This window comes from Saimiri boliviensis, chromosome 9, assembly GCF_048565385.1.
Source record: "Saimiri boliviensis isolate mSaiBol1 chromosome 9, mSaiBol1.pri, whole genome shotgun sequence".
NCBI classification, from domain to species: Eukaryota; Metazoa; Chordata; class Mammalia; order Primates; family Cebidae; genus Saimiri; species Saimiri boliviensis.
The window spans coordinates 61,810,717-61,831,879 of NC_133457.1; the positions used below are offsets into that span (position 1 = coordinate 61,810,717).

Consider the following 21,163-nt stretch of genomic DNA (forward strand, 5'->3'; position numbering starts at 1 on the left):
TGATGCAGTGAAAGAACATGAAGCATGGCACCCCCTAGACCAGGCTCAAAGCCCAGCTCCCTGCTGGCAACAGTGTGTCTTTGAACAAGCTACTTGACCTGTCAAGCCCCACAGAATGACAACAGCAATTGTTGCTTTTCATAATTGCTATAAAAATAAATATAGGTTATATACCGATGCTTAGTGGAACTCAGTGAATATATTATTCTCTAATGAAGATGAAAAATGCCCTATATTTATTGATAGTTCTGGCTTGGATTTCTTCTTTAACAATAACTTTCAGTTTACTTTTATTATTTTTCCCTCTGAAAATCTCTACGTTTTTGCTTTTCTTAGGGGGGCAAGTTTTAAACTAGAAATTTCAAATTAGAAAGCTTTCAATTAGAAATTAGTGAGGCCCAGTAGTGACAAGCTCTTTCTAAAACATGCCTCCTACTGCAAACCTTGTGTTTCAAGGCTTTGTACCCTGGTGAGCACAGCCTCCCCGTAGAGGAAATAAAGCTGGTCCCCGCAAGAACCTTGAAATTAGAGACAAATAACAAAAGAGGAAACCCAATCAGGAAGAACTGGGGGGCAGAGTACTAGTTAGTACATGGCAGGACCTGCAAATGGGAGCATGCTGGGTGGGGGCGCATCGTGATGAAGGCACGGCCACAAAAGCCCTGTCTACCCAACGGCTAAGCTCCTCTGCACAGAACCTGCTTCCTAGGTGCTGTTCACCCAGGAGACGTGGTGGGCAGTTGGCTGGGTCCTCTCAGATAAGCTTCCTTGGATGAACTTCTTCTTCTGTTGCAGCCTGTGGCAATAAGGTGGACCCTGTCTACGAGACCCTCCGCTTCGGCACCTCCCTGGCGCAGAGGACAAAGAAGAGCAGCTCTGGCAGCGGCTCTGACTCGCCTCATAGAACCTCTGTAATTGTCCTCTTCCTTCCTTGGTTTGTCTGTGGTGGTCTTGGGCAGAGCAGGCCTCAGGCACTGCAGTATGGGGGATTCCACCTAAATGCCTCATGAGGGTGGGTCTGCAGGGAGTCAGACACCCTCCAGAGAGAAACCCACAGTGCTTTGAGCCACTAAAGGTTCACTTCCTGTAGCCAATACCCAGGGATAATTTTACTGTCCCACCCAAAGCCCATCCCCTTGGACTCAGGCCCCTTGACCTTCCCAGGGACCCTCTCTCCTTTACCCTCCAATATTAGATATTAGATAACATATGAGTCAACACACAGAAATGTTTGGCTCAAACAATGGCCAGGAACTCGGAAGTCCTGGCTATTTCCAGTTTTCCTTCTAGCTACATTCCAGTTCAAAGACACAGCTATTTCTCACATCTTTGGTCTTTTCTCTCTAAGAGAGGGCACACCTTTTGATTTCACACAAAAACTGCCTTCTCGAAGGTACCTGAACTATGACTCTGTGAACACTCAGCCTTCTAAGCACCTCTCCTAAGTCTTATCTGACTTAAACTGACTGTCCCATGCATCTCTGTGACCTGTTACCATCATCTTGTCTCTGGTTGCTTCAACCAGAATTTCTATAAATGTGCCAAGATGCCATACAACTCTGCAGCCCAGGCTGAAAGCCACCATTCCTCCAGCAAAGAAGCAAGGACCTTCCACCTCACATGGCCACTTAGGATACCTGGCACCTAGTTATCAGTTCCATTGTCGCAGCCCCCGCTGGACTGCAAGCTTCCAGGCAAGACACAGATGAGCCTTCAAATGGTCTGCCCCCACTAAGTGCTCTCAACATCAAGTGATTAGGTGGACTGTGGGAAGCAGAGCAGGGCATGTGCCTGGAAGGGGTTCTCAGAGACTGAGTTGAAACAGCATCTTTCATTGGGTGCAGGTTAAGCCATAAGATGATCTGAGATTGTAGGCAGGTGAGTAGGAACAGAGGTTGGGTAGGCGAGTAGGTAGGTTTATAGGTCCTCTGACTAATGCCAACTGACTATCTGTGAAGACATCTTTAAACTCACAGAAAACCCTGTTCTTGCATCCACTGATTTCTAAGAGGGAAGAACTGAAAAACATTTTTACTCTTTTTCCCTTACACTACATAAAATTAACGTCAGATAGTTCTTTCTTCTCCTTGGTTAGAAGACATGAATGAAGAGCCTACAGTTTACTAGCATTGTAGGGGATGCAAAAGAACAGGAGGACATAGCTTTGTGTCCTTAGAATTCACAACTTATTTCTGAAGACCAAACCAACAGTGAAGAAATCTGACAATGGTGGCATTGTTGGCCATTTTTTTAAATACTTTTATATGTCTCATCCTATTTTATTATGATTGAGAATGTAGCCTACGTGTGTTAAGGATATTGTAACGACTGTGTCATATGAGTACTGAAGCATTTCATAGTAAAGATGAAAAATGTTTCACTTCAGTAGACATTGCCTCAAAGCAGTGAGGGGATAATGTGTGACATTTTAAGATACCTGATGACCTCCTTAGGGAGGAGATCATTGTCATTTGGCATCCAAAGACAATGCTAATTCTTTTACTGAAAGAAGGATTAAAATGGTGCTAAATGTGATGACAATATACACAGCATACATGGGTATGATTTATATATAAATAAAGGCTGCTTAGGTTGGGTAACGATAATATACATAACATGTTTAGTGCAGGGCCTGACATAATTGACACTCAATAAATGGAAATTGTTGTCGTTTTATATTTTAAGTCATTTTTTAAATTTTTTTTAGAGATGAGGTCTTGCTATGTTGCCCAGGCTGGCCTCAAACTCCTGAAGTCAAATGATCCTCCTGCCTGAGTGTCCCAAGCAGCTGGAATTACAGGTGCATACCACTGCACCCAGCTGTTTCATTTTCATTATGCATCTAGGCCTTAGCTGTGTTTTCTTTGAACCTGAGTTATTATGAAGTTAAACAAGGGTGTAATCCATTAACAAGGCAAATATGTCACCTGAGAAGGGCACTTCCCAGAGACACTCATGCTTGGGCAGTGTTAGAAACCCCTGGCTTACTCAAGGGTACCTCCCTGTTCTGCTCAGCCCATCTCCTTCTCTGATGTGTCCTCCTGTAACTCCTTAAGTCGGGGCATTCCCAGGGGTCTGCTTTTGCTTGGTCTTCTTATTCTACTCTTTTTTCAGTTGATCTCTTTCACATTCCTTTAGTCCAAGCACTGTGTCAAAAATGATGACTCCCTTAGGTATTTCCTCTTGCCCAAGCACCAGACCAGTCCTACAGATATTGCAAAATCAGCAGGTTCAAACTAAACTTACATTCCATTCGTTTGAAACAGAGATCCAAAACTGCGAATCATCTCCCCAACCTCAGGTACCATGCGGCAACTCCTTTCTCAGGGTTGCGGCGAGGGCCACTGCTGTCAATAAGTTGCTTCCCCAAAGCCGCACACAGCTCACTCTCAGCCTGCAACCATCTCCCCTTGCAAGTCAAGACTGTAGATGCCACCCAGCAATCAAAGGAAAAGCACAAACAAAACTGGCCACAGTAGAGAGATCTCTGCCCACTTTGACCAGCATTCTGAACGGGCCTTTCTCCTATCTTTGGTGAGAACCAGTGTGCCATCCCACTCCAGCGCACGCCTCTCCCATGCTTGTGTGAGGCCGGCATTGGTGGAAGGGCAACTGAAAAGCCAGCATGTAGAGGCAATTGCACAGAGATGGCTCCCCAGAGATGGCTCTGATGTATCCACACGAGCAGTAGATGGCTGCTCCTGTGGTTCTGAGCTTTGCTGAACTACGACAAACAGACCTCCATGGAAACATCCCATAGCAGGCAATGAACATGTCAGCCTCCTCATTTGGGGCTGCTGCTAAGAAGCAGCAAGACCACTAGAGGGACAACTGGGAATGTCCAGTTTGCTCTCATCTCTAAAATAGCTTTGTCTCTAGCAACATCTGGACCCTACAGGCTGGTTTTAGAAGCAAAAAGCATAGTTTTCTGAATGTCAAAGGGATGTCCATTTATCACTGTCTACTTAGAGTGGCACTGGTTCCACCAGTAGATATTCGCTGGAGGTCTGCCCTGTGAAGGCATTGTTCTGAGAGCTGTGGGAGACAGACAAACCAAATTGTGCCTAAGCATCTGTCATTTCGTTCTTTCCCCAAAGTCCAACTATCCTCAAAGGAAGAAAACAGAAACCATTGATTGGTACTTTAAAGTGATTTTGCTTCCTGCCTGCAGGTCAGTAATAATGAACTTCAGCATCTTGCATTTTTTATTTATTTTTATTTTTAGTATTTTTATGTCCTAAAGCTAACATATTCCCATGTAGCCAAGCTTTGTTCCACAAGTTTATTTTCTTCCAGGGCTGCAGAGACATTTGTTTTACATTGTTGAGAAGTCACTGCTTGGCTGTTTCCAAATTGTTATGTTTTCCTTAATGTACATTCAAATGTTCTAAAATATGAAAGGCTTGACGGCTCTGGGAAGGCTAGAAGAAACCAAATTCAAACAATATTCTGGGAGTTAGTTGGCTACTTTATTAATAATCTTCAGTTTCGTTAAGATTAAATTAACATAAATGAAATTCTCTGCAAACCAACCTCTGTACAGAAATCGTGAGCTTCAAAGGGAGCCAGGTATGAGTGGCTATAATTCCTATGACATTTTTTTTCTTCTTTCTGCTGCATCATGATATAACAGCATTTGAAAAAATTTTAAAGCTAAATTGTAACAAAAATCCGTCTCTGGACGGTGGTACTAAAGGGCTCTAGAGCCAGCTAGGAGAGCTTAGAAGATAACTTGTCCCTTTCTGATAAGATATAAATAAATAACTTTTTAAAATATGACCGTCAGGCCAGGTGTGGTGATTCACACCTGTAATCCCAGCACTTTGGGAGGCCGAGGCAGGCAGATCACCAGAGGTCAGGAGTTCGAGATGAGCCTTGCTAACACAGGGAAACCCTGTCTCTACTAAAAATACAAAAATTAGCCAGGCATGGTCGTGCATGCCTCTAATCCCAGCCTCTTGGGAGGCTGAGGCACAAGAATCTCTTGAACCTGGGAAATGGAGCTGAGATCACACCACTGTACTCCAGCCTGGGTGACAGAGTGAGACTCCATCTCAATGTGTGTGTGTGTGTGTGTGTGTGTGTGTGTGTGTGTACACACATATACATGTATCACATTGGTGGCATGAAATCAATCACCATAGGAGTTTTACTCCATGGAACTGGCAAACGCTACAAATCAGGGTCCAGCTCTGAGCTGGTGGTTAAACAATTATCAGCACACCACTGAGCGCCTCTTTCAAAGGGCCAGGTGACCCAGCTCTGTCTACCTGGCTCTGTTCTCTTCAAAAGAGGGATGTAAGAGGCCTCTGAGGACACTCATAAATATATATATATACACACACACACATATACATATACATATAACATATATGATATATATAAATATATATGCATATGTATATATATATCTTATGTATATATGTATATATTATTTATATATATTATGTATATATGTGTATATATGTGTGTATATATATATTTATGACTGTCCTCAGAGGCCCCCTAGATTCCTCTTTTGAAGAGGACAGAGCCAGGTAGACAGAGCTGGGTCACCTGGTCCTTTGAAAGAGGCCCTCAGCAGTGTGCTGGTAAATGCTTAACCACCAGCTGGACCCTGATTTGTAGCATTTGCCAATTCCATGGAGTACAACTCCTACAGTGATCCATTTCATGCCACCAGTGTGATAACCGTGAGACTCTCACCAGCCCATGGAGACGCTCTAGCACACCAAGGAATAAAGCACAGTACTTAAGAGCACGAGCTCTGGAGGCAACATCTGGGATTCACAGCCCCAGCTTCACCATGTATCACTATGGGGCCTCAAATAGAGCCACTGATTCTCTCTGGGCTTCAGCTTTCTCTCTGAAAAATTGGTCTATCATAGGATTAACTTAGGCAGTAAATGAGATGGTATCTATAAAGTCCTTAAAAACATTACATGGTAAATGATCAGGCACCATTAGCTATTTAGAGTGATGTTACTGTTATTATTGTTGGTTTTGTTCTTGCTATTTCTGTAACCTAAGTGGAAGAATGATTGTGATTTACTTTAAAAAGTCAGGATACATTTTATTAAAACAATTAATTTTGCCACAACGGGAATGATATTTAACTTGTACCTAAGTAGTGCATGCCTCCATAGGGCATCCCATTCTCTAAAACTCATATTTAGAACACCTATAGAAAGAGATAGAGTTTCACCGAATATTTTAAGTGATAGGATGTGGGCAGGATTTCTGATTTCTCTGTTGCCTATTCCTGGGAAGAAGCCTGGCTGTGGCCTGTGCTTCTAGCCACTCACTCGGCACTCACTGAGTACCTACCACTGCCAAGCCTGAGCCTGCCACAGACACCTGAAGGGAGGTACGGTGCCCACAAGTGGACACAGCTTCCTCTAAAGTTAGCCAAACAGCCAGGACAGCAATCACTGGGTCCTTACGTGTCACACAAATTCTACCTAAGCTCTCTTACTGACACCAAAATCCTCGTTCAGTTGACTCACAGATATAACATTGCTCATCCCATGCTCTTTCCTCTTTCCTCCAAGACTTCAGATCTCGTGGAGGTTCCTGAGGAAGCTGATGGGCCAGGAGGTGGGTGTGACCTAAGGAAACGCAGCAACAGTGGTGAGTGAGGGGGCTGGCACAGCACCAATGTGATCACGTGAGTCAGGCTCAGCGGGCAGGTCAAGCTGATTTCCAGTTGCCTTGCTTTCTCTGCTAGCTCTGGAATTTAATCAGGGCAAGAGTTCAATGTTTTGGAGGGAAAGTGAGCATTGTTTCTGGAGCAATGTATGGAGTATATATACATTATATATATATATATATATATATATATACTCTCTCATAAAGAATATATATTATATATGTGAGTATATATATACTCCATACTCTATGAGAGTATATATACATATAGAATGAGTCATATATGAATATACATTATATATAATATGACACATATGAATATATATTATATATAATATATAATATATATGATCTATAATATCATATATATGATATATATGAGTATATATAATATATATGAGTACATATACTCGTATAACATATACGAGTATATGTAATATATGTATTGAGTATATATTTTATTTTATATATATATAAAATAATATATATATAATATTATATTATATATATATATATATATATATATATATATATATATACTGAGCTCTATTGTGGTTTAGGAGTCACTTCCAGAGCTTTTTATGAATACGTCATTATCCCCACTGAGCTAGATTAAATTAGCAAACCATACCACAGAGAAGCTAACTTGTGCCTGAAACCAAGTGGTGGTGGGGCCAGGGAGAGGAGTGTGACCCTCATACTTGGCTCCTTCCCCAGCAGAGACAACTAAGAAGCTAAAAGAACTAATAAGTGCAATCCAGCCAAACATTCTGTATTATAATTATTTAATCTTCTACTAGTTTATGCCTCAGTTATAATAATTTGTAAAATGTTTGTTAAACGCTAACTTCATATGTTCACTTGCTGACATTAAGAAAGAGCCACCTCGTAATCCAGAGCTTAAAGACATGTGACCAAACCTTTACAGATTTATTTTTGCTGGGCCTTTTTGACATCAATAACTGCTTAACCTTCACTTGTTTATCCAAAAATATTTAGGAAGTATTTTCTATCAACAGCAAAAGTGTATCAGTCACAGTCCTGCAGGACCTGCATTGCGTTGTTAACTTGAGCTGAAATTCCCATGGCATTCAGCTCCAAGCTCCAATCCCAGCCCCTGCCTTGTCCAGCCTGGATGCAGAAATTCTTCATTCAATGCCACATAGCTGTTTTGTCAACAGCTGTCTGATGAGATATCGCTTTCACTTCCTTCACTCTGGGAATTCATTTATGTCTCTTCTCTAGTTTGGACTGTGCCCGTGTGATTCCCACAAGGCACCATGTGCTCAGCTGCCCCATGACTTTCCTTCCTAAATAAGCACCAGCGTTTGCCCTGCCCCCCCTTGCCAGGCCCGCACACATCTGCTAAAGCTCACCACAGGGGTAAGGATTCTTTGGCATCACATGGGGAAAGCTGTACTTTTAGATAACGCAAACAATCACTGAGCACTTAGCAGTGCCATTTAGAAAGACAAAGTAGAGTGTGCTGGCTTTAAGGCGAACCTCATAGTGGTCAGCAGCACAGCAGGACCACCGCAGCCCAACTGTCTGGTATTGAAGGACCAGCAATTGAATTTAAACAGCAACCTAGAGTTTCTAGAATTTCAGTATCTGGAGATCTGACTCACCAGAGACTTGCATGTTAATGCTTCAAGTGTGGTCAGCTGCTCAGTCCTGAGTCTGACCTCTGCCTTCCTCCTTCCCCTGACACTCTTCTCACCCACATCACTGCTGGCCTCCTCCTCACTAACTGCACTGGGAACATTTGGTCCTTGGCCTATCTTTGCTCTGGAGGCAGATTGCTAGACTTCACTTAAGGATCATGTGATCCTGAAGCCAGTGACTTAGCTTCTCTCTGCTTCAATCACCTCATCTCTAAAATGAAGACAGTAACACCAAATCCACAGGGTTCTTATGATCTTTGGATGAGATAATGAATGTAAATACTATCCATACATTGATGACTCAAACTTCATCTCCAGTATTAGGCTTCCTTGCTCCCTCCAGATGCCTATCACCTATTGGACATGGCCACCTGAATGCGGAATAGTCATCTTAAAGTTAACGTACCCAAACATTACTCTTGATCCCCTCACCCAGCCACACATCCAGGCTGGCTCTTCCCACAACTGTCTCTGCTCAGTAAATAGGAACTCCATTCAACCAGCTGATTAGGCCAAAGTCTTTGACATAAGCCCTGACTCCTTCTTCCTCTCACACCTCATATGTAATCCATCAGCAAATTCTATCTGCTGCTTCTCAAAAGTATGCCCAGCATGTGCTCTCTGCCTAACTATCTGCCTCAGTCCTCCCGGTCTGGCTCTGTCTATGCTGTTGCTCACCAATTGTTTGAGGAGTTAGGACTCAATTTACACAGAGGATTTCTTCTCTCAAAAGGTAGTCCTTAATAGGATTTTATAATGGGAAGAGCTATATTTAGTAATCACTGATATGTAGCATCGCTGCTATTAACAAAGCCGTCACACAGTCATAAAGTGTCAGAGATGCAGGTAGAGCCTCACTACTCTAAATGCTCACGTGAGCATCATTTGACAGCCTGTTAGAAATACCAAGTATCAGGCCATTCTAAACCTGCTGAATCAGAATCTGCATATGAATTTGTGGTTCAAAGGGTCACTAAAGTTTAAGAAGTAGGATTAGAGGTCACTTAGTCCAATTCTCTCCCCTCCAACACTCACACATGCACACCACAATACACCCCGTTATAGATAAGGAATCTAAGTCACAGAGTCATGCACACAAAGTCACCAAGTTGATCATTTTCCATGTCTTCTATGTTAAGGGGCATTTTCACAGCCTTATTCAAAGAGATCTGTTGAAAGAACTTAGCAAGCAATAAACTTCCAAAAAGGGTCGGAGATGTATTAACAATTCTTTTGATCAGCGATAGTTTTATCTACAATGCACCCTGAGAAGCTAGGCTGATTAATTATGCAGCCGTTGGCTTCAAAACACTTTCTTTGACTGGCTTTAATGTCCTGTCCATGCAGTTTGAGAAGCAACTTGGAGAAAACACTCTATGTATGTGGTCCAAGTTCCCACAGATCTTCTGAGTCATGCAAGGAGGGAATTCAGAAGCAGTGTCTGGATTCCAGTCACAACCGGTTCTGTATTACATGTTTCATTTATGTCTTTAAAAATATGCAGTGCATATAGGTGTTATTTCTTCTAGCCAGGTATGATGTCAAATTCCTTGAGGAATATCTCCAAAGCCACCTTGGACAGAAGTACAATTCATTACTGCAAAGAGTATAGTCTCTGCTTTCTCTCTTATAAATGATCCTTGGCAGATTTGAGTGTTTCTGATTGTTGTTTTGAACACTATTCCTGAATGCATCATAAATATACATGGGGGAAATTGTTGGTCTTCACCTTTGGCTTAACTGCTAGAAACTTTACTCATAACAAAGGAATGAGCAAAGAGAGAAGTAAAAATCTCCCCTGAAGTAAAATCTGGCCTGCCTATTTCAGCTCCAAATGGCAAATAATAATGTTATTGGCTGCCTTCAATAATTGCATTTCAGAATGACTTTATGTGATCATAATTTTCCTGGAAGAGAAACAGACAGAAGAGGACATAAGCAAGACAAATTCCTAGAATTTTCTTCAAACAGGGCTGGATTAATCCAGCCCTTAAGGATATTACAAAATATCCTCAGCCACTTAAGGATATTACAAAATCGAATATTACCTCACTTTGCACTAAAGCAAAGAAATTTTGTTCTAAAAAAAGGCAAGATTAGATCTGGAAAATGTACACTAGTCTTTAGCATGTATTAATTCAATAACTCAAATTTTAAGGCATCACAAAAAAAAGAGCAGATATTTTAAAGGTTAAGCAGGCAGGTGCCCCTGGTTTTTGTACCACTCCAGTGGATAATTTCTAAATTACAGATGCAATTATCTGTGGTATGTTGGTGCAACACATGCTTTGTATCAAGTTCAGGTAAAGATCTTTTTAAACTTGAATGGAAGATTCCCTTTCCAGCAATGTGGAGAACTGGATGTTCAGAGGAATTTTTCCCAGTTTAGCATTCCTAAAACTGTTAAGATACATAGTTTTTATAAACTTCTAGTTAATGCATGCCTGAGCTGGCAGCAAATAAGGCAGTTCCTTAGAGTCTAGGAATGACAATAAAACATGAATTCAGAGATATAAGCAGGTAAAGGCCAGTGTTTACTGTGCACATCCCTAGGACCTTAGCATGGGAAATAAGAGGCCCCATTAATGAACAATAGAGGATAAAATGGGGAATGGCCTGGGTATTCGGTTGCATGTAAGGCCCTTTTGAAAAATATTAATACTCCAAAAGGTACCCTAGGATCACTGGACAAAAAGAATTCCCTGCAGAGGAATATACTATGTTAGCCTTAACGCAGATGAAAAAGAAAGGAAACAAAAATATCGGGAGGAGAGAGAAAAAAAGACAGGTAAAGGAAAGAGAGGGAGGGAGGGAGGAAAGGATAGAGAAGAGGAAAGAAAGAAACAAAGTCTTCTTACTTGGGTTATCGGGCCTGAATTCATACTAGCTTTATGAGCAAATATGAAATTTTAGTTTCATTTAGCTTAAAGTGGCCCAGGTGCAGTAACATCACCAGGCATTTGGCAGAAACAATGTAAACCCTCTCTAGAGGAAGAAAATTTTAAACCAGACCTCAAAAACGTCCTACCAATGAACTTTCAAAGAACATAAGCTAACAATCAAAACTCACAAAGCACATAAGAAAATGAACCATCATGAGTAAGTATTAGCAGAAGCAACCAATTTTATGGTCAGATTTTCAAGACTGTACATGTTAGAATTACCAACTGAAGAAATAGATGACTATATAGTTGCATACATTTAATATGCTAAAAATGAACTAGAAAACATAAAGGAATAAGGGACTACCAAAAGTAAGCAGGCAAACCTGAGGAAAATCCAATTGAACTTCTAGAATTTTTCTGAAGAGAGATTTGATTGATGGGTTTAACAGCATATTAGGCATAAAGAAAGAATTAGTTCCCTAAAATTTCGATACAAAGAAATAGTAGGGTATAGTCAGGAAGCCAAAGCAGTGGAATTTGTGAGAGTTAAAGTGACATGGAAGATGAGTCAATCCAACATGCCATCTAGCTGACAATTTAGAAGTACATAAAGAGAGAATGGGGCCCCAGGCACAGTTGCTCACACCTGTAATCTCACCACTTTGGGAAGCTGAAGTGGGAGAATTGTTTGAGCCCAGGAGTTTGTGACCAGCTTGGGAAACGTGGTAAAACCCCATCTTTACAAAAAATACAAAAATTAGCCAGGCGTGATGGTAACCTGTCTGTAACCCCAGCTAGCTTGGAGGCTGAGGTAGGAGAATTGTTTCAGCCTGGGAGGTTGAGGCTACAGTGAGCCATGATTATGCCACTTTACTCCAGACTGGGAGCGCACCAGACCTTGTCCCAAAAAGAGAGAGAGACAAAGAGAGAATGTGAGCGAGACAATATTTAAGAACATACTGTGGAGAATTTTCCAGAATTGATTAAAGACACTATTCCTCAGATTTAGAAATCTATACCTAGACATATGTTAGTGAAACTGCAGAATTTCAGAGATGAAAGAAAACATAAAATCCAGTTCAAAAGACAGGTGACATATAAAGAAATGAACATTAGACTTACTTCTTACAAATTACAATAGAAGTGAAATAACAGTAGAGGGATATCTTCAGTTTGTGGAAAGAAAATGATCTAGAATTGAAAATGAAGCAAACTATCTTTTAATAATATGCTTTTCAGACAAAAACTGCATTTACAGTTCAATTAAGAAAGACCAACATTCAAAACATTTTTAAAAGATGTACTTCAAAGAGGAACATATGACCTGAATGGAAAGACTGAAAAGTAAGAATAAAGAGCAAAGAAAGTGGAAACGTGGTTAAATCTAAGCAAACATTGGATACATTTTTTAAATTATGTTTTTTAAAAGTTGTTAATAAAATATTAGCTAAAATGCCGACTTTATGTGGGAAGTGGGCATTCAAAGATTCATGTGTTGCTTGGAAGGAGATTAAATACATTATTTCACTTTTGATTTTGTTAAAACATACCTCCTAAAATTTCTAAGATGACTGCTAAAGGAAAAAAAAAATAGATTCAACCTTCCAAACCAGAAAGGGAATCAAATGGAATGATGAGGAGGAAAAAAAATCAATTCAAAAAAAAAGAAGAAGAAGGGATGGAAAGTAGCAAAATAGAAGAAAAAGCATAGAAAATTTGGGACAAATACAAAAGAAAATGTTAAGCAGGAATCCCAATTTATCAGTAATCAAAATAAATGTAAACCGATTTAAGCACTCTAGATAAAAGATAAAGTTTTTCAGAATAGATTTTTTAAATGACCTATATACTGCTTACAAATATCTAAAACATAAGGATATTGAAGTTGAAAAACAAAGGGTTTTTTTTTAACTTTCTGCAGTGGCGAGGAGGAAGAAAAACATAGGCAGATTAAATAACTTTTCAGATCTAGAAACAAAGGGGCAATCACAGGCAAATATTAAGCAAAAAAATTATATAGCTGTATTAATGTGTGAAAATTGACTTTAAGACCAAGAAAGCATTAGTTTAAAAGTGTTATTTACATGGTCATGTTCACTTCATCAGAAGATATAAATTCTACACTCGTGTATACCTAATACGCAGCCTGAAAAATGATAGAAACTCAAGGAGAAATTGACAAAAATTATTCCAAATTAGTGAGTGATTTTAAGATGCCTCTCAGTTATTGGCAAATCAGATAGACAAAAAGATTCTGTACAGATACAGAGGATTTAATGACACATTTGACAATCCTAATCTAATTGACCTACAAAGGACATTCCACGTAACGAGTAGAAGAGTCACATTCCTTTTAAGAACACATGTGATACATAGACACCATGGAATACTATGCAGCCATAAAAAGGAATGAGATCATGTCCTTTGCAGGAACATGGATGGAGCTGAAAGCCATTACCCTCAACAAACCAACACAGGAACAGAAAACCAAATACGACATGTTCTCACTTATAAGTAGGAGCTGCACAATGAGAACACATGGACCCCAGGAGGCATACAACACCCACTGGGGCCTGTTGGGAGAGTGGGGTAGGGGGAGGGAGAGTATTAGGAAAAATAGCTCATGAATGCTGGGCTTAACGCCTAGATGATAGGTTAATAGGTACAGCAAACCACCATGGCACATGTTTACATGTGTGACAAATCTGCACATGTACCCCTGACCTTAAAATTAATTTTAAAAAGAACACATGGAATGATTTAAAATACTGATGACTCACTTGGTCATAAAGCAAATTTCATGAATTTTGCAGAATTATTACGTAGAATACATCTTTGTGGCCACAGTGCAAGTAAGATAGAAATCAATAATCAAAAGATAACTAGGAAAACCAATAACTTGTGAAACAAAAACACTTCTAAAATGTTTATAGCTTGGCTGGGCATGGTGGCTCACACCTGTAATCCCAATACTTTGGGAGGCCAAGGTGGAAGGATCATTTGGGGCTAGGATTTCAAGGCCGGCCTAGGCAATTTAGGGAGACTCCGTCTCTACACAAAACTTAAAATAATTAGCCAGGCAGGGTGGCACATATCTATGGTCCAGCAACTCTGAAAGTCTAGGGGGAAGAATCACTTGAACCTGGAAGATTGAGGCTACAGTGAGCTATAATTGTGCCACTGCACTCCAGCCTGGGTGACAGAGCAAGACCCTGTCTCAGAAACAAAGCAAAAAAACAAAACAAAACAAAACAAATCACATGTTAAAGGAATTCATGATAAAGATTGGAATATATTTAAAGTTAAATAAGAATGAAAACATAACAAAAAAAACACATATCAAAAATGCTAAAGTTGGGATTTGAGTAGTTAGCTTTAAAATGATGGTTAAAAAATAAGAAAGTCTGAAAAGTAATAATCTAAGCACTATACTTAAGAAGTCAGAAAATAAAATGGAATTAACAAAAAATCAGAAGGCAATAATGAAGACAAGAGAAGAAATTATTAAATTACAAAGATAGATCAATAAATCTTGAGTGTTTTTAAACAAAATTATGATCTCTAATGATTTTTTAAGATAAAAGAGATTTTTGTTTTATTGAAACAAAAAGCAATACAAAAAAGGGAAACATAACAGAGATTGAAAAGAAAACCAGAGAATTTTATAACCAAGTGAATGCCAATGTATTTTAAAACATTTTTAAATGGGCAGATATAAAAAAAGATCTCAATGATTAAAGCGTGACTCAAGAAGAAATAGTAATAGGAAACATAAATTTGTTTATAATACTTACAGAAGCTGAATCGATATTTTAAATTTTACGCTATGACAATGCCAGGCCTGAACAACTTTACAAGTAAATTCTACCAAACATTTAAGGAAGAGAAAATTTTCAGATTACATAAGCTCTTTCAGAGAAACAAGAAGTAGCAGGGAAGAAGGACAGCAGGATTCTCCAACTCAGTTTATCAGGCTAGGATTACACTGACTTTAAACCCAAACAAGGATGACATGGAAAAAGAAAATCACTGGCCAGTCTTTCTCTTGAATACAGATGCAGAGATCTCAAGCAAACTCTTAGTAAACGGAACCTATATAGTAGTTCTAAAAGACATTATATAATTACCGAGTTGAACTTACTCCAGGGATGCAAATCTGGGTTCACATCAGGTAATCCAGTAATGTAACTTGCTACATTACTAGGTTAAAAAAATAATAATCTAACTAAAAAACACAGTGGTCTTGGGTCTCACAGGTCTGCAAGGTAAAAAACAAAAGACAGCATATAGAATGGGAAAAGAAGAAAGTTATTTGGGAATGTGGTAAGAACTAAAGGTTCATTTTGCTTCTGTAGCATTAGAAATTATACCCACATAATAGACATATTCTTTGAATACTTGTTATGGGTGAAATAAACAACCAAATTATTTTTCATGAAGTAATTTAAAGCACCAAAAGTAAAAGGTATATGGTATGTTTTTGATAGTTACCTTTCTCTTCTCCCCTTCCTTTAAATCAAAGTTTTAGAAATGGTTGGAATAGGTTTGAAAAATTATTTTTGCACCCTTCCATTTATGCTTGCAACCATACATCTGAAAACATATTTGAGGTTATTTCAAATATTTTTCAGCAAAGTTTACAGAAATGGTACACATTTTGAGCCAGTTGGCCAGAGGGAGATTCAGTATAAAAATTAAAACAACGTGAAGTTACAAAATTGTAAAATCAGTCCACACCGAACATTGTGTGTGCACTTTATATAGATGCCCTTTCAGTCCAAATCAGGAATTTTCTAGGAAGATTCTCTTTACATTCCCATTCAAATATGTAATATTCTTTTACAGGTGTCCAGTTTTATACTTAGGGAATCAGGTGTTTACAGTAGGATATCAGACAGTCACACCATACCAGAAAAAGGTTTTGTTAATCTGTACTCTTTTTAGTCTGTTAAACATCAAGCTGAGTGGCCAAATATTGAGGTAAATGAGATTCACAGAATCAGGGCTTCGTTTTCTGGTTACTTACAAAGCAGAGCTCCACCAGTGACTGCATATTGGCTTCCTAGGGATAATGGAATTGCATCCATAAACTCTGGAACTACAAGCCATGGAGAATAGACACTTGATAAGCACTACTACCTTTGCAGAGGCTCTTGTTCTGAAACACGTTTTCTATATCACTGTTGTTGAGGCTATTTTAAGAACAGTAAAGGCTGTCAGTGCTCTAATGAAATAGGTTTCAGAGCCTTCTGTGGTGTTCCCCCTTGTCTGCTGACATTTCCTTGATAATCTGAAGGCAAGTCAAAGAGAAGAATAAAGCAGCAATGTATAATCTTAAAATTTCAAGTCATCTAACTGGTAGAGTAATTTAGACAACAAAGCTTTATTATATAAACTTGGACATATTTACCACATTTTTGTTTAAGGAAAATACACACAGCTAGAATGATAAAGCTATGCCATTAGTCATGGAGGTAGGTTAGGTTGACCAAACTAGATAAGGCAGAATTCCCATTATCCATCAGGGACCTCCCACAGCTGGGTTTGTGGACAATGAAAACTCACACTCATTTTGTTTCTTGGTTTTTGTTTTTGTTTTTTGTTTTTTGTTTTAGGTGGAGTCTTGCTCTGTTGCCCAGGCTGGAATGCAGTGGTACAATCTCAGCTCACTGCAACCTCCGCCTCCCATCAGGCTCAAGCGATTCTCCTGCCTCAGCCTCCCAAGTAGCTGGAATTACAGACACGTGCCACCACACTCAGCTAATTTTTGTATTTTAGTAGAAATGGGGTTTCACCAAGTTGGCCATGCTGGTCTTAAACTCTTGACCTCAAGTGATCTGCCTGCCTTGGCCCCCCAAAGTCTCGGATTACAAGCATGAGCCACCATGCCCAGCCTTTCCGCCCATTTTGTGAAGGCTTGTCCGCTATCAAAGGCTGCAGAGTGGATACTTAAATATAAGAAGAAGAAAATTATACTTCTCAAGAATAAACTAAAAGAAAAACCAAATAATAGCCCCAGTGCATTGACAATAAGAAATCAAGGAATTATTTTGAAGTTTAAAGCTTAAATAGAATGTAGATATTTTCAAGAAACTAGAATCAAGATATTGAATATAGATTAAGAAATCCTATTTAGATGAGGCAGCTCAATTAAAACTAAATTGGACTACACCTCACCCACCAACCTATTAACAAGCAGTTTGATGCATTCGACAAAGACAGATGCTCCTGAGAAGTACACTACCAAATGAGATCAAATATGAGCACACTATTGCCAATAATTATAAGAGGCAAGTGCTAACCAGGCATGTGCAAAAGTTGTGGGAGCACAGAGAAGGTGGTGCAGAATGCTGTATAGGGAGGCGGGAGAAGAGTCACGTGGAAGATGACCTGAAAGCTGGGTCACAGAGGGTGAGGAACAGGCAATAAGCAGTAAAGTAGAAGCAAAGCTGTGATACTTAGAATAAATAAAGCCATCTTTCAGACATACATTTTTTTAAAATGGTGACTAGATTCATAAAGCACCTGCTTTCTCTTGTCTCCTTCAGTGTTTACATATCCGGAAAATGGCACTGATGATTTCAGAGATCCAGCAAAGAACGTAAACCACCAGGTATTTACAGATGTCACAGAAGACAAGTCAGACAGGTGTCCTTAGATAGAACCCAAGTGGGTCATGAAATCGATTTAGTGGGTCCAGACCAGCATCTATTCCAGACCAGAATAGAATAACATAGCACAATGTACCATAGCATGCAATAAACATAAATATCACAGTGCATAAAAGGTAAAAGAGTAAGCATTGCACTATACACCTTTTGTTTCTGTTATATAAGATTACAGAATTATATAATATCTTATCACTGTATTTTATAGCATATAAGTATATATATTTTAAATGTTCATTTATATATGTAAAATTAAGACAGACTAGAATAGTATTATATAATGTACCTGAGCTTTGAAGAGGAGAGTTAAACATAGCTAAAAATGATATACATAGTTGTGTACAGCTTTTGTGTATGTTCTCTATAAATTTATAGCATGTATTTATTATATTACTATATAGTTATATTATGCAACTATATATGACATAATTTTAACTTCTTTATTATAAAGTGTAAATGTTTTATAGCATTAACATTTATTTGGTTAGTAATAATAGCTAATATTTATATGACACTTACAAGAGTTTTTTATCATCTGTAAGTTAGGGACAATCACAGAATCTACCTAAGAGAGTTGTTGTTAAGTTCAAGTATGTTAATGCATGTAACCTAATACCTAGCACACAGCAAACTATGTAAACGGCAGCTTTTATTGTCATTACTGCAAGGTTTCATAGCTGATAGATGGCGGTACTGTAATGTAAACTATATCAGTCTAATGCCAAAAACCTGTGCTTTTTTCTCAACATATATGAACTAATTGCCAGATGAATATACCTGGTTCCCTTTGATATCCGAGATACCAATTTTTTGGCTAACTAATAAACAGTTAATTTTAGGAAGCAAGAGTTATGCACTGCTATTCATGTGTCCCTCTTTCTTTAGAGAGAATATTCCAATTTCCAAAGTCTAACTTGTATAATTTTTCATGAACCAGTATATTATCAAAGAAAATTTATTTGGGGAAAATTGCAATATTTCTGGCAAGCAGTTCCAAGTAATTGTTTTCAAGTTGTTTATAGTGAAACCAACCTCAGTTAAGAAATTAATAATAAATGCAAGGTTGAAAGAAAATCTTTAGTAATGGTTAGACATTTTAACACTTAAGATCTATACACTGAAATTACATTGAAATAACTGCTCCATTTCCTGTTTCTTTCTTTCCTCTCTCAATTTCTTTCATCTTCCTTTCCTCATTTTTCTTTTATTTTCTCTTTCAGGGATCTCTTTCCAAAGACCCATTACAGATGAACACCTACGTTGCCTTGTACAAATTTGTACCACAGGAGAATGAAGATTTGGAAATGAGGTAAAAACCTTTTGTGAAGAAAAAAAAAGAATAAAATTTTAAAGTCAGTTTTTCTTCATGTGAAAAAGTAATTCCATTTGTGCCCCCGCTAATGCTTCAGAGCAGTGATTCTCAAACTTTACCATACATCTAGTGACCTGCAGGGCTGTTTAACACACAGGCTGTCCCCAGAGTTTCTGATTCATCAGGTCTGAGCCAGGGCCTAAGAAGCTGCATTCCAAGGAGTTCCCAGGTGGCACTGATGATGCTGGCCTAGGACTACACTTTGGGAAGCATCACTTTAGTACATGCTTAACAGACCTGCGAGTTTTCATGAAGGTTGAACATTAAATGCACTTGGTATCCAGAGGAGTCTAATAGGGAATCAAAAAATATATTTAATCGAAGATCAGATGGTTGTAGATCTGTGGCATTATTTCTGAGGTTTCTGTTCTGTTTCATTGGTTTATATATCTGTTTTTGTACTAGTACCATGCTGTTTTGGTTACTGTAGCCTTGTGGTATAGTTTGAAGTCAGGTAGTGTGATGCCTCCAGCTTTGTTATTTTTGCTTAGGATTGTCTTGGCTATATATGCTATGAAATTTAAAGTATTTTTTCTAATTCTGTGAAGAAAGTAAATGGTAGCTTGATGGGGATACCACTGAATCTATAAAGTACTTTGGGCAGTATGGCCATTTTCACAATATTGATTCTTGCTATCCATGAGCATGGAGTGTTTTTCCATTTGTTTGTGTCCTCTCTTATTTCCTTGAGCAGTGGTTTGTAGTTCCCCTTGAAAAGGTCTTTCCTATCCCTTGTACGTTGTATTCCTAGGTATTTCTCTTTGTAGCAATGGTGAATAGGAGTTTACCCATGATTTGACTCTCTGTTTGTCTATTATTGGTGTATAAGAATGCCCATGATTTTTGCACATTGATTTTATATCCTGAGACTTTGCTGAAGTTGCTTCTCAGTTTAAGGAGATTTGGGGCTGAATTGATGGGGTTTTCTAAATATGCAATCATATCCTGTGCAAACAGAGACAATTTGACTTCCTCTCTTCTTATTTGAATACCCTTTATTTCTTTTTCTTGCCTGATTTCCTTGAGCATAAATTCCAATACTATGTTGAATAGGAGTGGTGAGAGGGGGCATCCTTGTCTTATGCTGGTTTTCAAAGGGAATGCTTCCAGTTTTTGCCCATCTGGTGTGATATCGGCTGTGGGTTTGTCATAAACAGCTGTTATTATTATGAGATACATTTCATTGATACCTAGTTTATTGAGAGATTTTAGCATGAAGTGGTGTTGAATTTTATCAAAGGCCTTTCTGCATCTATTAAGATAATCATGTGGTTTTTGTCTTTGGTTCTGTTTATGTGATGGATTACGTTTATAGATTTGTGTATGTTGAATCAGCCTTGCATCCCTGGGATGAAGCTGACTTGATTATTGTGGATAAGCTTTTTGATGTACTGCTGGATATGCTTTGCCAGTATTTTATTGAGGACTTTTGCATTGATGTTCATCAACTATTGGCCTGAAATTTTCTTTTTTTGGTTGCGTCTCTGCCAGGTTTTGGTGTCAGGATGATGCTGGCCTCATAAAATGAGTTAGGGAGGAGTCCCTCTTTTTCTACGGTTTGGCATAATTTCAGAAGGAATGCTACCACCTCCTTTTTGTACCTCTGGTAGAATTCGGCTGTGACTGTCTGGTCCTTTTTTTTTTTTTTTCATTGGTAGGCTATTAATCATTGCCTCAATTTCAGAACTTGTTATTGGTCTGTTCAGGGATTCTACTTCTTTCTGGTTTAGTCTTGAGAGGGTGCATGTGTCCAGGAATTTATCCATTTCTTCTAGATTTTCTAGTTTTTTGCATTAGAGGTATTTATAGTATTCTTTGATGGTAGTTTGCATTTCTATGGGATCAGTGGTGATACCCCCTTTATCATTTTTTATTGTGTCTATTTGATTCTTCTCTCTTTTCTTCTCTATTAGTCTAGCTAGCAGT

General features: G+C 38.7%; 1 protein-coding gene across 1 annotated transcript in view; it reads left to right on the top strand.

The window, feature by feature from the left end:
* Window positions 1-21,163, top strand: part of STAC (SH3 and cysteine rich domain) — a 158,481-nt gene that overhangs the window by 98,691 nt on the left and 38,627 nt on the right. Inside the window, exons 5-8 of the mRNA XM_003930911.3 lie at window positions 796-911; window positions 6,552-6,630; window positions 17,746-17,810; window positions 19,086-19,174. Coding sequence (XP_003930960.1) covers window positions 796-911; window positions 6,552-6,630; window positions 17,746-17,810; window positions 19,086-19,174 — 349 coding nt within the window. The remainder of the gene's footprint in view (window positions 1-795; window positions 912-6,551; window positions 6,631-17,745; window positions 17,811-19,085; window positions 19,175-21,163) is intronic.